The sequence below is a fragment of the Python bivittatus genome, unplaced genomic scaffold (assembly GCF_059951505.1).
Source record: "Python bivittatus isolate LINGU-HERP-01145 unplaced genomic scaffold, Pbiv_v1 ctg000180_np1212, whole genome shotgun sequence".
Classification (NCBI taxonomy): domain Eukaryota; kingdom Metazoa; phylum Chordata; class Lepidosauria; order Squamata; family Pythonidae; genus Python; species Python bivittatus.
The window spans coordinates 3,105,838-3,122,527 of NW_028277047.1; the positions used below are offsets into that span (position 1 = coordinate 3,105,838).

Below are 16,690 nucleotides of genomic sequence, written 5' to 3' on the forward strand. Positions count from 1 at the left end.
GCAAAATACCTGTAAATGTCAGGGTCCCAACAATGGGCACTGATGGGACAAAAAAGGGAGACTCCCCACTCTGTGCTTTAAGAGCTTTCAAAGACATCTGCCTATTTAATTTGGAAGATGAAGCTAGAAAAGTCCAGCGACTCACTTATTCCACACAATATGAGACCGGCAAAGTGGGAATGAAAAAACCCAGCCATTAGTGCTGTTATTCCCGGACGGACATTTTTCCCCATAAAACTCATGGAACTGGCCTATTTTCACTCCCCTCCTCCCTATTCTGTATGGCCACTGGCTAAGGATGATGGGGCCTGGGAAGTTGCTTAATACCACTGCATAGAAAACACCTCCCTCGTCTTCCTCCAGGAGGTAATCTGGACATACCCCAACTGGGAAGAAACCCCATAAGCGAAGGATGGTCAGTGTGCAAACGTCCGCTCCCACCCCTCTGCCCATTTTCCTGTCCTGACTTTTACTGGCAGCGTTTCGCTTCATTCATGTTTCACACTCAATTAATTCAGATTTTATTGGGAGAATAGGAAGAGGGTTGTGACGATAGGAGTTTGCTCAGTCCCAGTGTCACTAGTTCCAGATGGAGCGTGGTAAACTTGGTCCCAGGAAGAAGGCTGCATTGACACGTGCGGCGTGCAGGGTCCTTATCCTTCCAAGGCGTCTTCTCTGCACGGCCTGTTATTCCTGGGCGAAAGGCCAATTTCCTTCTGAGTCTCAGGATCTCAAGGGTGCCATCTCCACAGATAAGTTTGGATGGAGTAAGCCGGCACGCGGTCCTCGATATAACCCACGCGGTTGTCCAAAATAGAAATAGTAACATCGAGAGACCAGCTGAAAAGAGAGCAAAAATTCTGGTCAAGGGGGAATGAGGGAACATCTCAGAGGCTTCCGGTTGGCCAGTGGAGAAATAAAACACTGGATCACAACGAGGTTTGGCCTGATCCAGCAAAGCTTGTGTGAATTTCTGGTGACCTCATTGATTGAATCCTCAATGAACGGATTCGCAGGAGGAGAACTCTTTCGGTTCATCCCAAACTTCACACGAGGGACCTTCTGGCCCCAAGCATTTCCAATGGGGGGGCATTTTCCTTCCAGAGCCTCTCCACTTACTCGTTCGACAACACCACCACTGCGACGCCGTCGGGCCGCAAGAAAGCTGCACTCTTAAGCTGGCAGGAGATGAAGCAGTTGGAGGAGAGCGCGACTCGCACAGAGCCTTCGGGGATGAATTTGCTGGCCAGAAGAGAGAAAATTTAGCTGACCCCACTGGACAAAGATTAGGATTTCATCCTCATTCATCCTACAATCAGCAAGCTATGTCAGTTCTGCCAGCGTTGGCAAAAAGGGGCCCTCCGTATCCAGGAGAGAAATAACAGGCTTGGAGACATCCTTAGTTGGGCTCAAGTTCCAATAAATGTTTGGGGAATTTAAAAAGAAAAAAGAAATTTTATCTTCGGGTTGCTTCTCTGAACGGCCCCCTTGTTTCTTTATCTAACTTGTCTATTGAGTTAGAAGGGAATTCAGGCAGAACCCCTTCCGGGTTCCCGAAAGGGTGTATCCAATAGCATGGAATAATGATTGACTTTGGATAATTGGAGGGGGGGATAATAGAGAGAGAAGTGGGAAATGGACTGTTATTGTGGAAATGACTGCTTGGCTGGCAGCCAGAAGAAGAGCAGTTCAAATAGATCCATCGGGAGATAATGAACATTATCACTAGAACCAACACACTTTCCGGACGGATCAAACATCCCGGCTTTGCACAAAAATATGAGCAGGATTCCAGTTCCATGAATTATTTTTTCTCTTAACATAAAAGCTGCCTCCTTCTGTAACGGTATGTGGGAATGACTTTGGGAGACGGAAGGAAGAGACGCTGCCTAGGGAACGGTCAGATAAGAGATGGCTTAGCCCTCAGCTGTATAATGGGTGCAGAAAGAGGCTCAGAAGGGACCCTCCCTAGTTTCTCAGGCCGTAAAGGGGACGGTGGGAGATTTGTACTTTCAGTCTTGCAAGATTCTCTTAACATAGCCTCACAATAAAGTAGAATTAGCTCATCCAGTCATGTTTTCTGTCTGGTCTACCTGGGAAGGCTGGCACCTTCCCTTCCCAATTTCCTCGGCAGCCTGCAGAATTCTCTGCTCCTGGACGAGTCCATTTCCCTGCAAGGGTATTGTAATTTTTCTCACTCCCCCCTTCCCCAACACCTTGGAAAGGTCCTCTGCCCAAATTGACAAATTGACTTGCCTATTAAAAGAAAACTCAAAGAACGACTGCCTTAAAGAATGGAAACCATTGATGGACTATTTCCAAAATGCAGGTGGGGTGACGCTCACATGGGGATTTGAAGATTAGATTATAAATGTAATGGGATATATTTAGACAAAGAATTATTCCTATTTAATGTATTAAAAACTAGCACTTAGCATAGCCTTATTATTTTTAAGACCAGAGAGAGATTGGAAGTTATCTATTGTTCATATCTTTTTTTCTTTTACTTTACCTCGCTTTTCTTTATATTTTGTATTTCAAATTTTCCTTTCCGTTTCTAACTTTTAAATAGGTATCTTTAAAGTCTCAATAAAATATTATTAAAAAAAAAAAAAAGGAAAGGGTTACTAGCTTACCTGAAATGTCCGAGGTGGTAGAACATGGGCTGTTTGTAGAATTCGTCTTTCAGGTGGTTCACAATGATTGGACTATCGACAAAATTTTCTACCCAGTTGGGTCCCCCTTCCATGTCGAGAGCCAAGTTCCAGTCAATCCACCCTGAGACAAAATGGTTGAGATTCTGCAGGAACCAAGAGAGACTTTCTTTGCATGCAGAAGGAAAAAAAAAAAAATCTCTGGCTTGTTCAGATAGGGCCAAACCCTGAAGAGACAAGCTTCAGACCACGATCTGGCTTGGAATCATGGAATCTAGAGGCTCCCTAGAGTTCATTAAACCCACCCTTTGCCTAGGGCAGGGTTTCTGTTCACTTATTCATCCACTCCTCCATCCACTCCAAAGATTCTTGGGCTGGTGTCAAGTCCACAATGTCCAACTCCCAGTTCTGAAGCACTCTCACGCAACCAGGCTTGGTTCAGAAAAATACTTCTTTATTAAGAGGTACATGTAGCTTGTAAACAGAACATTGCTAAAACTAAAGCCTTGGGTAAACTTCCCTCTATTTATCCCCCCTCCCCTTATTGCCTGGCGTCTCAATTCTTCTCCACCTGGTGGTGACCTCTTTCCTTCCTCCCCTTCCTACCAGAGCTCCTTCCTGGCTCTTTGGGCCCCAGCTGCCTTGCCAAATCAAGCCAGTCTAAATTGCCCATATATGGTTAAGCTGCTTCCCAGCTCCCATTACCACCATTAACAGCGACTCCCCCCTCCTTAGTTACAAGTGGCAGAAACAAATCACTCCAACTCCCAACGAATGCAATACAATGGAAAACAACAACAGTTGGGTGATCCAGGTTCTGGCAGCTGGTATCAATTCCATCCAGTTCAAATAAATCATCTATGTTCAGATGATTTATTTGAACTGGATGGAATTGATACAGTTCAAATAATCATCTATTTAAGATTTTTTTAAAAAGCAATAAAAAAACAACAGGACCCGATGGATTAAAACAATGCAAAGAGACCCCCCCCCCCAATATGATCAATCCACAAATCATTCAAAGGCCCTCCTTAACATTTCTAATTATAGTTGTTTCCTAAGACCGAATAAAGCGGGATCTGATTGAATTTCACGGAAAGGGCTTTTCGAAGGACCAGCATCGTGATAGAGACCCATTCTTTCCAACATGTAACTCCCCCTCCCAGCTTGAAAGGACCCTGCTCCCCACAAAAAAACCCAGACTGTTGTTCCACTGCCCCACTGTTCTTCTGGTCTTGGATGTTCTCCTAATGCTTGGCTTGAATCCGCCTGCCGGTCACGTTGGACGATTCTCCTCCGTCTTGCCCAAGGACTGAGAAAACTCACGGTCTTCTCGCTTTCAGTTCTTGAAGGGGGCCATCACAGCTCCCTTAATTTCCTTTCAAGGCTCAAGTTTCCCAGTTCCTTCGATGTCACTGGACTTCAGTTTTGATCCCCAGGTTTAGCCGCTAACCTTTCTGAATCTTTCTGTGCTTTGGGCACAGCTGGCTGATGGCCTCTTCCTACGTTCTTCTCCCTGTTCTGTAGTCCATGATCAAGTGTTGTTGGATAAGACTGATTGATTGATTGACTGATTGATTGATTGATTATGTCCCATCAAGTCGTTGTCAGCTCTTGGCAACCCCATTGATAGAGTTCCTCCCCAATGATCTGTCCCTAACCTACTCTCAACAGTGCCCCCATCGCACTGTCTGGCCAAGACATGCAAACTCACTCACGGCATCCTTCAAAACACATCTTTGAAGCAATCCACATGCCCAAATTCCCAGAGGTCCTCAAAGGAAGGACAGGAGAATAGATTGCGCCAAGGCTGGATTAACTCATTTGTCTTTCCTGCAAGCAACTCGCTCCACCATAGCTCTATCCATCCACAGAACTATCACTTATTAGGGCTGGTCGCACAGTCGGCCAGATGTTTCGGCCAGATTTGGCATTTTTATCCACCGATCGAGTCCTTCCCAAGGACCTGGGATAGCCAGATGTTGTGGTTGGACGGGGTTCAAGGAATCGTCGCAGGATGGAAGCCGTTCCAAGTAGAGCTGCCTTTTGCAATGGACCGATGGTGATTTGGTCAATGCCGATGGTCTTCAAGGGGTGCTCCAGATGTTTTGGGATTGCACCCAAGGCTCTTATTACTATTACTATTACTATTACTATTACTATTACTATTACTATTACTATTACTATTACTATTACTATTCCTTCCCCTTCCCCTTCCCCTTCCCCTTCCCCTTCCCCTTCCCCTTCCCCTTCCCCCCCCTCCTCCTCCTCCTCCTCCTCCTCCTCTTCTTCTTCTTCTTCTCCTTCTCCTTCTCCTTCTTCTTCTCCTCCTTCTCTTCTCCTTCTCCTTCTTCTCCTCCTTCTCCTCCTCCTCCTCTTCTTCTTCTTCTCTTCCTCCTCCTCCTCCTTTTCTTCTTCCTCTTCTCCTCCTCCTCCTCCTCCTCCTCTTCCTCTTCCTCTTCCTCTCCTCCTTCTCCTTCTCCTTCTCCTTCTCCTTCTCCTTCTCCTTCTCCTTCTCCTTCTCCTCCTTCTCTTCTCCTTCTCCTTCTCCTTCTTCTCCTCCTCCTCCTCCTCCTCTTCTTCTTCTTCTTCTTCTTCTCTTCCTCCTCCTCCTCCTTTTCTTCTTCCTCTTCTTTTCCTCCTCCTCCTCCTCCTCCTCTTCCTCTTCCTCTTCCTCTTCCTCTTCCTCTTCCTCTTCCTCTTCCTCTTCCTCTTCCTCTCCTCCTTCTCCTTCTCCTTCTCCTTCTCCTTCTCCTTCTCCTTCTCCTTCTCCTTCTCCTTCTCCTTCTCCTTCTTCTCCTTCTCCTCCTCCTCCTCCTCCTCCTCCTTAGCCTTATCCTTATCCTTATCCTTACTATTATTTATTGTTATTCCTGCCTTTTTTATATATAACTCAAGGCAGCAAACGTATCTACTCCTATCGTTAAAGACGCAGATCTTTGGCTGTAGCGATGGGGCCTTACCGTCAGGATATTTCGGCTGTAAGCGACGCCTCGCTTCCAGTTTCCCAGATCAACTTTCACGTCCCAAGGTAGAAACCCGTTGCAAGATTCTGTGTACAGCATAAAGACATTGGGGTAGAGGCGATGGATGGCTTCTAAAGTGGGTCCTGGAGGGACAACGGGGTCAACGTACCAATGGATTCCAATGCCCGACACAAACTTAGCAGCGCTATGATTGCCAATCACCTGCCCGGGGACAGAGAGAGGAAGAAGAACCTCAATGGACCTTTCCACACCCATCGTTCCCAACCTAGTCCTTGAGACCTTTCGGCCCCCCAGCTCCCCAAATTCTCCACCAGCATGTCAACGTTGGAGAGGTCCTGCTTGAGAGGCACTCCACAGTTGGAGAGGCACCTTCTCAGTCAAGATCCAAAATTTGGATATGTCCTACGGTACCTGAGATCTAAAGTTTGGAGCAGGACCCTTGTTAACATCCAGATTTTGGATGCCTGCTAGTGGAGACGAGATCTAAGCGTTGGAGAGACCCCGCCTGGTTCAGATCCAAAGTCTGGGCGCCTCGTCGTGTAGACGCGGCCGAAAGTTTGGAGATGGACCCACTTGGACAAGGTGAACATTTACCACGTTGGCCCATGTTGGCAGGAGAACCCTCGTGTCGTCCAGGGTGATCAGGTGGACGTTTCTGTGGAAGCTGGCAGCAAGGGCAGGCCCCAGGTCCTTAATGAAAAAGTCACGCTGTGTTTGGGGTGAGAAATAATTGCTGGGGAAATCCTTTATAGGCATAAAAGTGGGGGTGAACGGCTCGTTCTGAGAAGAGATTGCCCAGAAAGTGATGTTGTATTTAGAATATTCATCTAGGAACCTGGATTCCAAGACACAGAAATTTGCAAGGATGTTAGTTTAGCGTGCCACCTCTTTGCCTGGAAAAATTTTTTTAAGACCCCTTGAATTTATGAAAGCCCTACCTCCCAGCTCTCTAGCTGACCGGAAGGGGTATTCTGTTTGAATCGGCAAGGAGACAGAAATAAATCCACCTGCTTTCAGTTAAAGATCCCAGATGTAGGATTCCAATTTGGCTTTTAACTGATGGGCAAGGATTGGGGAAATGCAGGATCAAATCCTCATTTTGCCACAATGCAAAATGAACTGTCCCATGGAGTTTGATCCTCCAGATCCTCCAAAGTTTTCAATCTTTAAGAGGGGTGGACTTCAACTCCCAGAATTCCCCAGCCAGGTGCTGGCTAAGGAATTCTGGGAGTTGAAGTCCACCCCTCTTAACGTTGCCAAGTTTGAAAAACACTGGACTTCATCTCCCAGAATTCCCCAGCCAGATGCTGGCTAAGGAATTCTGGGAGTTGAAGTCCACCCGTCTAAACATTGCCAAGTTTGAAAACACTGCTCTGGAGGAGGGAGAAAGGACTGTAATAAAATAAAGGAATAAAAATGCAACGGGGTCAGCTTGAAACGGTTCCCCTATTTCTGGGGAGAGGGTGGGAAAGGCAGAAGTCTGAACTGACTCCGGGACTAAGCTTCTCCCTCACTGATGTCCGGCTGATTTCTCAATCTTTAACTACAGCTGCTGGTTTGGGAGTTTCAAGAAGTGGGCCAGATCATGATTTGGGGGTAGGGCTTGGCTAGGGGAGAAGCCTGCTAAATTCAGGTTTGTAAGAAGAGCTCATGAGCGGGACGGGATTGGAAAAAATGCCATTACCTGATAAGATAGCGAGCCCATGTGTCGAAGTAACGGTCGCCCGGTTTTCCCTTTAACCAGGACTTGCCTTGAACCTTGTTGCTGACCCTTAGCCAGCCAGGACTGGTCCAAGGGCTGGCAATCAGGGACAGAGGTCTCTTGGAGGCTGCCATGAAACGGTAGAGCAGGGGGATCTGTGGAGAGACACAGCAACTGCTCCAGGGATCGGGAGCCGGGAGGACTGGCCTGATCCAACCTCAACAAGAGCGTTCTCGCAATCTTCCTCCCCCCCCAATGGATTGATTGATGTTGACCGTGTCAGTCCTGGAGCTGAATGGCAAGATGGGGGAGCGAGGACCGGCGCGGCTTCGTTTTTCCTTTACCCGCCGCAGCCCCTTTTCCTTCTGTGTCGTGTCTGGTTTTGACATAGTATAAATGACAGCCAATAGGGTTCAGTGGGGAGGGTGCTGGATGCGGAGTGGGGAGACCCAGGCTCGAGTCCCCCTTCAGCCATAGAGGCTCCCTGGGGAATTTGGGGGCTGTCACCCCCCCCGCCCCTCCCTTCAGCTGGGAAGCTGAAAATCATTTCTCATCCAGCCTGTTTTGGACCAGAGGCTTTTATCCTGCAGTGGATTAATTTGGGCTTGATAATTACAGTAGTAATTATTATATTACATTATAAAAGAAGCAGCTTCCATGGCCTCCAGAGAATTCTCGTTGCCGGGCAAATGAAAGAGATACGTCCAAAGACATGCCACATATCCCCATAACAGGGATTTATGATTTTTCAAACGAGGGGAGGCATTTCTGCCCATTGGGAATGACTGCCCAGTCTGTGGGTGGTGCACGGGGAGAAGTCTGTCTCTGCTGCCTGCAGAAACCAGCCTGCAATGCAACCGGGAAGCCACGGGGGGGTGAGCGCTAAGCCCAGCCAAGCTCACCCTAAGCTTGGTATCTTCCGGGGCCAGGCTGAAACACTTGAGTTCAAAGTCATCCCTGCAGCGGTCGTCATAACTGTACGGCCGCATGGAAAAGTCGGAGCACGCGATGGGCCAGCGCAGCAGATTGTACTCAATTCCTGCAGAGGTGGGGAAAAAAGATTCAGGTCGGCTACTTTCTAGGATTCTAATTTCCACAGTTAAAAAGAAAAAAAGGAATACAGAACTTATGTCCATAAAACATTTGATAACGTCATCAACGCCAGCTCATAAAGAGGGCTCTTTGCCCGCGCTTGTCTTATTCCTTTTCCTTCGGTTTCAACTGATTCGGTTTCAACTGACAGCACATCCGTCGAGTAAGTTAAAAAAGTAGGATTTTTTTTCCCTATGAAAAGTTGGTGCAAAAGTCAGTAAAACAGAGAAAGAAGAAAGAAAGAAAGAAAGAAAGAAAGAAAGAAAGAAAGAAAGAAAGAAAGAAAGAAAGAAAGAAAGAAAGAAAGAAAGACAGGCAGAGAAAGGAAGAGAGGGAGGGAAAGAAGAAAGAAAGAGAGAGAGAGAGAGAGAGAGAGAAAGAAAGAAAGAAAGAAAAAAAGAAAGAAAGAAAGAAAGAAAGAAAGAGGGAGGGAGGGAGGGAGGGAAAGAAAGAAAGAAAGAAAGAAAGAAAGAAAGAAAGAAAGAAAGAAAGAAAGAAAGAAAGAAAGAAAGATGGGGGAGGGAGGGAAGGAAGGAAGGAAGGAAGGAAGGAAGGAAGGAAGGAAGGAAGGAAGGAAGGAAATTTTCTACTTGTTCCACTTCAAAGAGATGGCTGTCCTGCTTTCAAAGGCATCCTAGCCCTGCTGGCTTTTAATCCTCGCCTTAAGAAAGCTAGGGCCTCAAGATACGACCTTCCCCTGAGTTGCTAGCTTTCAACATGACCCCATTTCCCAGGCTCTCACCTTCTTCAGAGAAGTAAGAGCGGAGCAGGTGGTTTTGGGCTGCAGAAGACAACTTCATGATGTTAACGGCGGCAGCATCGGTGTTCGCTCCGCCAAAACCTTTGATGCGTTGATACTGGACGTCGGGATTGTAGGTGTAAGAAAGGCCGCCTGAGATGCAAGAAATGGAGCAAATGGAGTAGTGGATGAGAAAAAGGTTATCAGAGGAGACCCTCCCTCCTTCCCGATCAACGGAGGCTTACTCAGAACTCCCCGCTTGGGACTTATTTTCCCTTCGCTGCGCTCCAAGCGTTGGCCGGCCAGGCTGGTTGTATATGTCAGATAGTTGCCAACATCGGGGAGGGAGACCGGGTCCAGCGTGTCGCAGTAGGTCGCGTTGCAGACACACACCATTGCATTTTTGCCAAAAAATTTAGGGATACAAGGTTGGCTGGCTGTCGACCAAAAAAAAGGGGGGGAATGGGTAAATTTAGACCCCGCTTCCCAGCACCACAAAGCCCTGCCCCCTTTTCATTCCAGGTCCCCCCCCCCCACACTTCCTACGGCACCCTCCCGCCCTGGAGATGCTTTGCCACTGACCTCGAGCCCCGGTCATCCCTTGAAGGATGAGGAACAGCACCCCAAAAGCCTCACGCGTCTGCATAGCAGCCCGGGCACATCAACCTTGGAGGAACTTGCTTGCAGGAAAAAAAAAAAGATGAATTTTTTGTGCTGCAATTGAATTCTCTTGATTGATTCATGCGCAGTTCTTGTAGCCCAAATTAAACCTGGCCGTCATCCAAGGCCGGGAGGGTAGCAAGAACAAACGAGAGCCTTGAGTCCCCAAACTGGGTTTGCAACTAGAAGCTGGAGCCAATCAGTTGCAAAAGCAATCTGGAGTTGCTCTCTGCAGCAAATTAACTTGCTGACCCGGTGGTTTTCCTTCAAACCGGAGATCGGCCAGCCCCAAAAGCTATACGAGAGCAGATCGACTTATTTTTTTTAGCTGGATCGTGGGAAAACAAGGAGAGAGAAACAGGACCTTTGCACAGGAAAGCAGCTTGCTTCCCCAAGTTTGGGCGCCTGAAAAAAAGATGGCCACCGAACAATTTTAAATCTTTCTCGACTTCACGAAAGTCATCTCTAACTCTTGGAAGGGAGGTGTGGTTTTGTCCTGTCGTTTTCCAAACTTTAACTCCCAAGAATTAGAGCCTGCTTCCAAATGTTTTCACTCCTCCCTGGCTGCAACGCTTTTGGGGTGAGAGAGACAAAGAAGCCAGAAGCTGCAGGGATAGGCGATCCAACTGCAGCGATCAGTAGATAACAAGGTGGTGCTTTCATCCTGGAGGAATTTAGACCCAGTCATGCATCAGAGCCACAAATTTAATTTCCTTTTTCTGGGACAAAACTAGAGCCCAAGTGTAATGGTACGTGAAAAGACTTGAGAAACAGGGCGAAGAGACGCTGGTAAGGAAACAATCAGATAAGAGATGGCTTAGCCTGCAGCTGTATAATGGATGCATAAAGAGGCTCAGAAGGGACCCTCCCTAGTTTCTCGGGCTGTAAAGGAGACAGTGGGAGAATTGTACTTTCAGACTTGCAAGATTCTGTTAATGTAGCCTTACAATAAAGTAAAATTCGCTCAACTGGTCGTGTTTCCATTCGGGGTCTACCTAGTAAGGCTGACCCCAAGAGGATCCTTCATCACCCAGTGCTGTGGTTATAGATCAAAGCAATTCATCATCTTCTAGTTCCTCATCCAGCATCTTTTCCGGCTCCACCAATCTGGCGCTCATCCCATATTGCATCTATTCACCTTTCTTATGACGGTATTATTCCATGAAAGCTTAATAGAGTTTCCTTTGTTTCGGAGCCTACTCAGCGTTATGTGTCCCACTTGGCAAGAGGGGCATGTAAATTAAAATGAATCAGCCTCCTACACTTCTCTGTATTTTAATCCAGAGCTGAAAGTTCCTCTGCCTGCTTTTTGCTGCATTTGCATCAGGGGGAGGGCTCGGTAAATTTGGGGAGAAAAGCCAAAACGTGGACGAAGGAGCCCTCTCGACTGCCTGCTGCTTTTCCCAGGAAAAAATGGGAACATCTGTCCAGCCAGGGATGTGGAGACCCTTCTTTTTTTAATGATCAGCATTTTTCAATCCAGTAAAAGTATAAAAAAAAAGAAAGAAAGAAAAGAAGAAGAAAAAGAATCGAATCGAATCTTTATTACGGTCATAGACCAGCATAAAGAAAAAAGGGGAAAAGGGAAGAAAATGTAGAATTATGACTTCCTCCCTTCTTTCTATCGAGGAATTGACATCTGAATTTCCTCCCTTCCTCTTTAATCCTTTTTAATCCCCCAGTCCATACATCATCAATTCACTTTTCTTTCCCCAAAAAGTCCACAGAAGGCTTCCTGTCTTTTTAAAAAGTCTTTATCATTTTGTTTTCCTGACCCCGGAGACCCCATTCCCGATGCATCGTTTTCCCCAATTCAGCTTCCCTTTTCCAAAATTTTCAGCAAGCTATAGAGAAGAATACATCTTTCTATCCTTTATGTCTTTCTGTTCTTCTTTCTATCTTGTTCTTCTTTTCTATTTTCTTATTCTATTACACTTTTACTTTTTCCTGTTCTTTCTTTCTTTCTTCAATTTTTCTCTTCTGATTTAGTAGTAGTAGTCGTAGTTCTTGTTATGGTTTTTAAAACTTTTAATTAAAGTTATATAATATATTCAGCAAGCCAGTCTCCACCCAAAACAAACACCCTCCAATTTTTCATGGAAAACTTTAAGATCTTCTGCAAGTCTTGCCAGAGGCTTATGTAGCTCCCCAGCCAAGTGGCTTTATTTATGCATTTATCAGCCGCTTCCACCAAATCTGAAAAACTCCAAGCGGTATACAAAACATCATTTCTTGTGAGTCAAAGTCTGATGACCAGTTAAGCTATTCTACCACCTTAAGCCAGGAAATTAATCATATAAGCCCTGGTGCCATGGGCTGAAGTTTCAAAGTGGATCGGAAACTATAATTGCAGCAGGCTGGACGGGTGACACACGCCTAATTCTCAAATTGCAGAGAGTTGCCTCTCTGTGCGCTTGCTTTCTGGTCCAGCAGGTCGTGGGGACTGAATAAATCCTTTGTAATTAGATCTCTGGAGCATTTGTGCCAGTGCATCAAAAGAAGATTGAGTCGGGTGTGAAAAGCCATAGAAGTACCCCAGGGCTGGGCAGAATGGCAATTCTGGGGAGGGCGCTTTCCTGTAAGAATATCGCCGTCTTTTTCTGCCGCCGCAGCATTAAGAGGGCAATTGGGTTTGGGAAAAGCGTGCAGCTGCAAAACGCAGGGAACGTCGGATCCTCCTTCTGGGCTCGCCTGGAAAGAAGAGGAAGCGTTTGGGAACTCAGGGTGACTTGAGGCAGGAGAGTGGATGGAGTCACCAGAAGGAGGAAAGACCGGGGTGGGGGTGGGGGTCCCAATTCAGGTGCATTTTACCTTCGGCGGCCGGCGGTGCTCAGCTGGGGAAGTTGAGGTGATGGGAAAGGGTGTTCTGGATGGCTTCTGCTCTTTAGCCTTCTGGGCTTAACCCAGCTTTGCCCACTGTTTTTTGCAATATTGAATATTATAATGCTGTTTAAAATGGGAGGGAGGGAGGGAGGGAGGGAGGGAAGGGAGAGGAGAGGAGGGGAGGGGAGGGGAGGGGAGGGGAGAGGAGAGGGAGAGGAGAGGGAGAGGGAGAGGGAGAGAGGGAGAGGGAGAGAAAGAAAGAAAGAAAGAAAGAAAGAAAGAAAGAAAGAAAGAAAGAAAGAAAGAAAGAAAGAAAGAAATAAGGAGGGAGGGAGGGAGGGAAGGAAAGAAAAAGAAATGAAGGAAGGAAGGAAGGAAGGAAGGAAGGAAGGGAGGGAGGGAGGGAGGGAGGGAGGGAGGGAGGAAAGAAAGAAAGAAAGAAAGAAAGAAAGAAAGAAAGAAAGAAAGAAAGAAAGAAAGAAAGAAAGAAAGAGGGAGGGAGGGAGGGAGGGAAAGAAGGAAAGAAAGGCAGAGGGAGGGAGGGAGGGAGGGAGGGAGGGAGGGAGGAAGAAAATTAATTGATGCTTCCTGATGGACAGGTTCTTTGGCTACGTTGCTCCGTTAATTTTCTTTTAAAGCCTCATTTTAATGGAAGAACTTCAGCACCCAGTTCAAGCCATTCCACACTGCAGTGCTTCATGGTCTAAAAGCGCAAAAGGAGCTGACGGATAATGTCCGATCATCTCTATCGACTCTCAGTGACCACCCAGGCCTCCTCCAGGATGACCCAGTGAGCTAAAATCTCCTAAATTGCCCACTGAACCAGTGAGGAATGGCGCCTCCCCCATCAGGGGCAGCATACCGAAAGGAAGGCAACTGTCCCGCAAAATCTCATCCTGGGAGGGAGACATCAACCTAGATTGGCTCATGATCCCAGGTATTATCTTGATAAACAGCTAAAAAGTGGGGGAAAGCCTCCATGTTTAGGGATAGTCTACCTCGAATGCTGAGCTCAAGCAGCACAAGTCAGCTAGCGCTTCCAAGTCCCAACTTCGGGGTCTGATCTACAAAAGCCTCACCTCCGTTTCATTGCTTCTTCGCTTCCATGTTCAACCTACCGGCCCCGAAGAGTCTCTAAGAGTGGACATTTTCCACAAAAAGGAGTCGAGATTTGCACCCTGGACTTCTGGTTTTCCTCTGCCGGCTTTTAATCACAACCCTTTCAGCCGAAGAAGTGGGATCCCGTGGAAGCAAGTGGACGGTGCAGGAGAAGACAGGTCTCCTCCCCACCTATGCCTCGGTTTCCCTACCGTACGGCATGACTCACGGTCCTAAGCACGCCCGTTTTGCAAAGAATCCGTTGCCGTATTTTTTCCCCCATTCTGCCATCCCAAAATAACTTTTTCCCGATTCTGCCATCCTGAACTAATGTTTTTTCTCCCGATCTGTAATCCTGAAATAAGGCTTTCTCCATTCTGCCATTCTAAAATCATTTTTCCACATTCTGCCACCCTGAAACACCTTCTTTCTGCATTCTGCCACCCGGAAATAATTTTCCCCCCGTTCTGCCAACCTGAAATAGCCTTTCCCCCTCCTTCCTGGCACCGTCACAGGGTGGCACGCGGCTCCCACCTGTCGAATGCCAACCTCACGTCTTGGAAAAATGTTGGCACCCTGCAGAGAAGATGGAGCAGGAAGAATGCCAACCGAGACGCTGCAGAATTTTACGACTCGCCAAGTGTGGGAGCTGGAAGGCCTCGCCCGCTCTGCCAGAGAGGCAGCAAGTGCGAAAACATCCTTCAAATGTCAATTAATACCTGGATGTCATTGAAGGGAGGCGGAGACAGAAGTCTTAAAACGTGTGAGAATTCTTATTAGGGAGGTTGGATGTGTGCCCGCGTATCTCTTTGAAGCCCAACAGGATGACCAAGATTTTCCACCCCAAAGATGACAGCCCAGCGATTCCTTGGATGCCGCAGGGCGATAGACTACCTCTGATCGTGGAGGCTCCATTGCTGAAGGACAGATGGAACCCAGGGGAGAGGCGGATGGATCCAAGGGGAGGTTTTCGCTTTGGGGGGGAGGGAGGGGCTATCAGGGGCCTTCAGGAACCCCCAAAATCATGCATGCTGGCTGGGGAATTCTGGGAGTTGCAGTCCATCCCTCTGAAAGCATGCTGGCTGGGGGATTCTGGGAGTTGCAGTCCACCCTTCTTAAAGGGACCAAGTCTGAGAAACGCTGAACATCCTAGCCAACCGATCCTGTTCCGCCGTGAGAAATTTGGACTGTGGACTCTCCAACGGATCCTGCTTCCATTCCCAGGACGCTCCTTGAAATAAGTTGGCTAACCTTTCAAACTATCTGAAACTGGCATCTGCGGTTCCTTTTTCTTTTTCCAGCTGAACCCCCCCCCCCCATTTGGACTGGAACAGTTTGCTGAAACAGGAGCATGGGCTTCGGTGTTCCCTAAGGCTGAGAAGCCAATGGATGAACCAAACGAAGACCAGGCAGTGATTCATGCCCGGCATCTGCTAAGTCTATTGCAATTTCTCCTGTGTGGACCTGCCCTGGAAGATGCCCAGTATTTGTGGCTGGTACACAGTGTACTCATTCAGCTAACCCTCAAGCCGCACCAACTTTGCTTTTGTTTTTTTTTAATTACCCCCAGATTTTTAAAATGAGTTTTGCAACCTGGGGGCAAGCAGTATTTCCCCCCCGTCTTCAGCATCAGAGGGTCAGGCCCTAGACCCAGAGGTCGGCGCTGAGTTTCCTGCTCCAAATCCAGCTGGCAGAGCTCAAAAAGGAGCTTCAAAAGAAGGGAAGGGAAGCATTTTCGACGACTGAACCAAATGAAGGGTAAGGTTGGCATTCTTCCTGCTCCGTCTTCCCTGCAGGGTGCCAACCTTTTTCCAAGACGTGAGATTGGCATTTGACAGGTGGGAGCAGCGTGCCACCCTGTGACGATGCCCGGAAAGAGGGGGAAAGGCTATTTCAGGTTGGCAGAATGGGGGGGAAATTATTCCAGGAGGGCAGAATGCGGAAAAGGTGAACACAATGGTGTATTACGTGGCTTGGACTTGATCTTTTGGTTACACAGGATGAATTAATTGTTGCCTCTTTCGACGCCCAGCTTGTGTCAGAAGCCGCCCCAATTACGGTGCCTTAACAAGAATAAAACTTGCTACCGTATTTGTAGCGAGTCATGAAAACGAGGGTAATGTCTGTTTCAAACCTGAGGGCAAATCTCATTCATGTCCAAAATGATTTTTCCTGTTTTTCCGTCTCCTTCTGGAAAATGGGTTGGGGCGGGGGGTGGAAAATCTGGAGCAATATTTCTCCCTAAAGACAGGCATCTTTCCAACGACTCCAGCTTGGGATCCAAAGCAGCCAAAGTGAAAAATGAAAAAAAAGCAAGCTTTTCTTGCCTTTATCTTAACCCACTCAACTTGGGCACTCAAAAACTTCCCAATCTATTTCTTGCTCCCTGTCTTTATAGATGTCGTCGGCTGGTTCGTTCTCCATCTTCTATGCTGAGATCTTATCCTTCTCCTGCAACCAATTCATACCTCGAGTCAATCCTACACAACCCCCCTGCGAGGTAGGCTGGGCTGAAAAGTCACACCGCTTTTCCAACGGAAGCTCGGCTTTCACACCCAAATGCTTCCTAACGCACGGAACAACTTCAGCTCTAGCACACCCCGCTGCTCAACCGGGTGCCGTTCGCTGATGCTGTACAATAGGGTCTCCCGTAGTTCCCCTGGCTGGGATTATGGGAGATGTAGTCCAACATAACTGGACTGCACTCAAAGGAAGCGGAGTTTAAGCCAGTTTAGCTGGATCTGGAAAGATGATCAAAGACATAAGTTATGCTAATAATCCTTCTACGGATACATTTTTATGCGTCATCCGTGATTGAATGAGATAGCTTGCTCAGGGCTAATGTTTTATTCTTGTTTCTTCTCCCGTAAAAAAAGTAAAAACGGGTCGGGAAGAACAGTCATATCATGGTCAACACAGGCTTTGCTTGGACGTA

General features: G+C 47.3%; 1 protein-coding gene across 1 annotated transcript; it reads right to left on the reverse strand.

Annotated features, from left to right (window-relative positions):
• Window positions 1–505: 505 nt before the first annotated feature.
• LOC103048175 (lysosomal acid glucosylceramidase-like) lies at window positions 506–10,379 on the reverse strand. Its single transcript, XM_025171184.2, has 10 exons — window positions 9,757–10,379; window positions 9,420–9,611; window positions 9,178–9,327; window positions 8,246–8,382; window positions 7,326–7,498; window positions 6,236–6,476; window positions 5,618–5,842; window positions 2,637–2,800; window positions 1,120–1,242; window positions 506–840 (listed from the first exon to the last, which is right to left on the reverse strand). Exons 1-10 carry the CDS (start codon window positions 9,818–9,820, stop codon window positions 732–734), a joined length of 1,578 nt encoding a protein of 525 aa, XP_025026952.1. The 5' UTR covers window positions 9,821–10,379; the 3' UTR covers window positions 506–731.
• Window positions 10,380–16,690: the final 6,311 nt, after the last annotated feature.

What these genes read in the sequence shown, in the direction of transcription:
- LOC103048175 (XM_025171184.2), bottom strand. Translation starts at nt 9,820, where the DNA reads ATGCAGACGCGTGAGGCTTTTGGGGTGCTGTTCCTCATCCTTCAAGGG. An exon ending in ACAGCCGAAATATCCTGACG is followed by an intron (nt 2,801 to 5,617) that starts GTAAGGCCCCAT and finishes TGGTTCCTGCAG; the next exon opens with AATCTCAACCATTTTGTCTC. An exon ending in TACCACCTCGGACATTTCAG is followed by an intron (nt 1,243 to 2,636) that starts GTAAGCTAGTAA and finishes TCTTCTGGCCAG; the next exon opens with CAAATTCATCCCCGAAGGCT.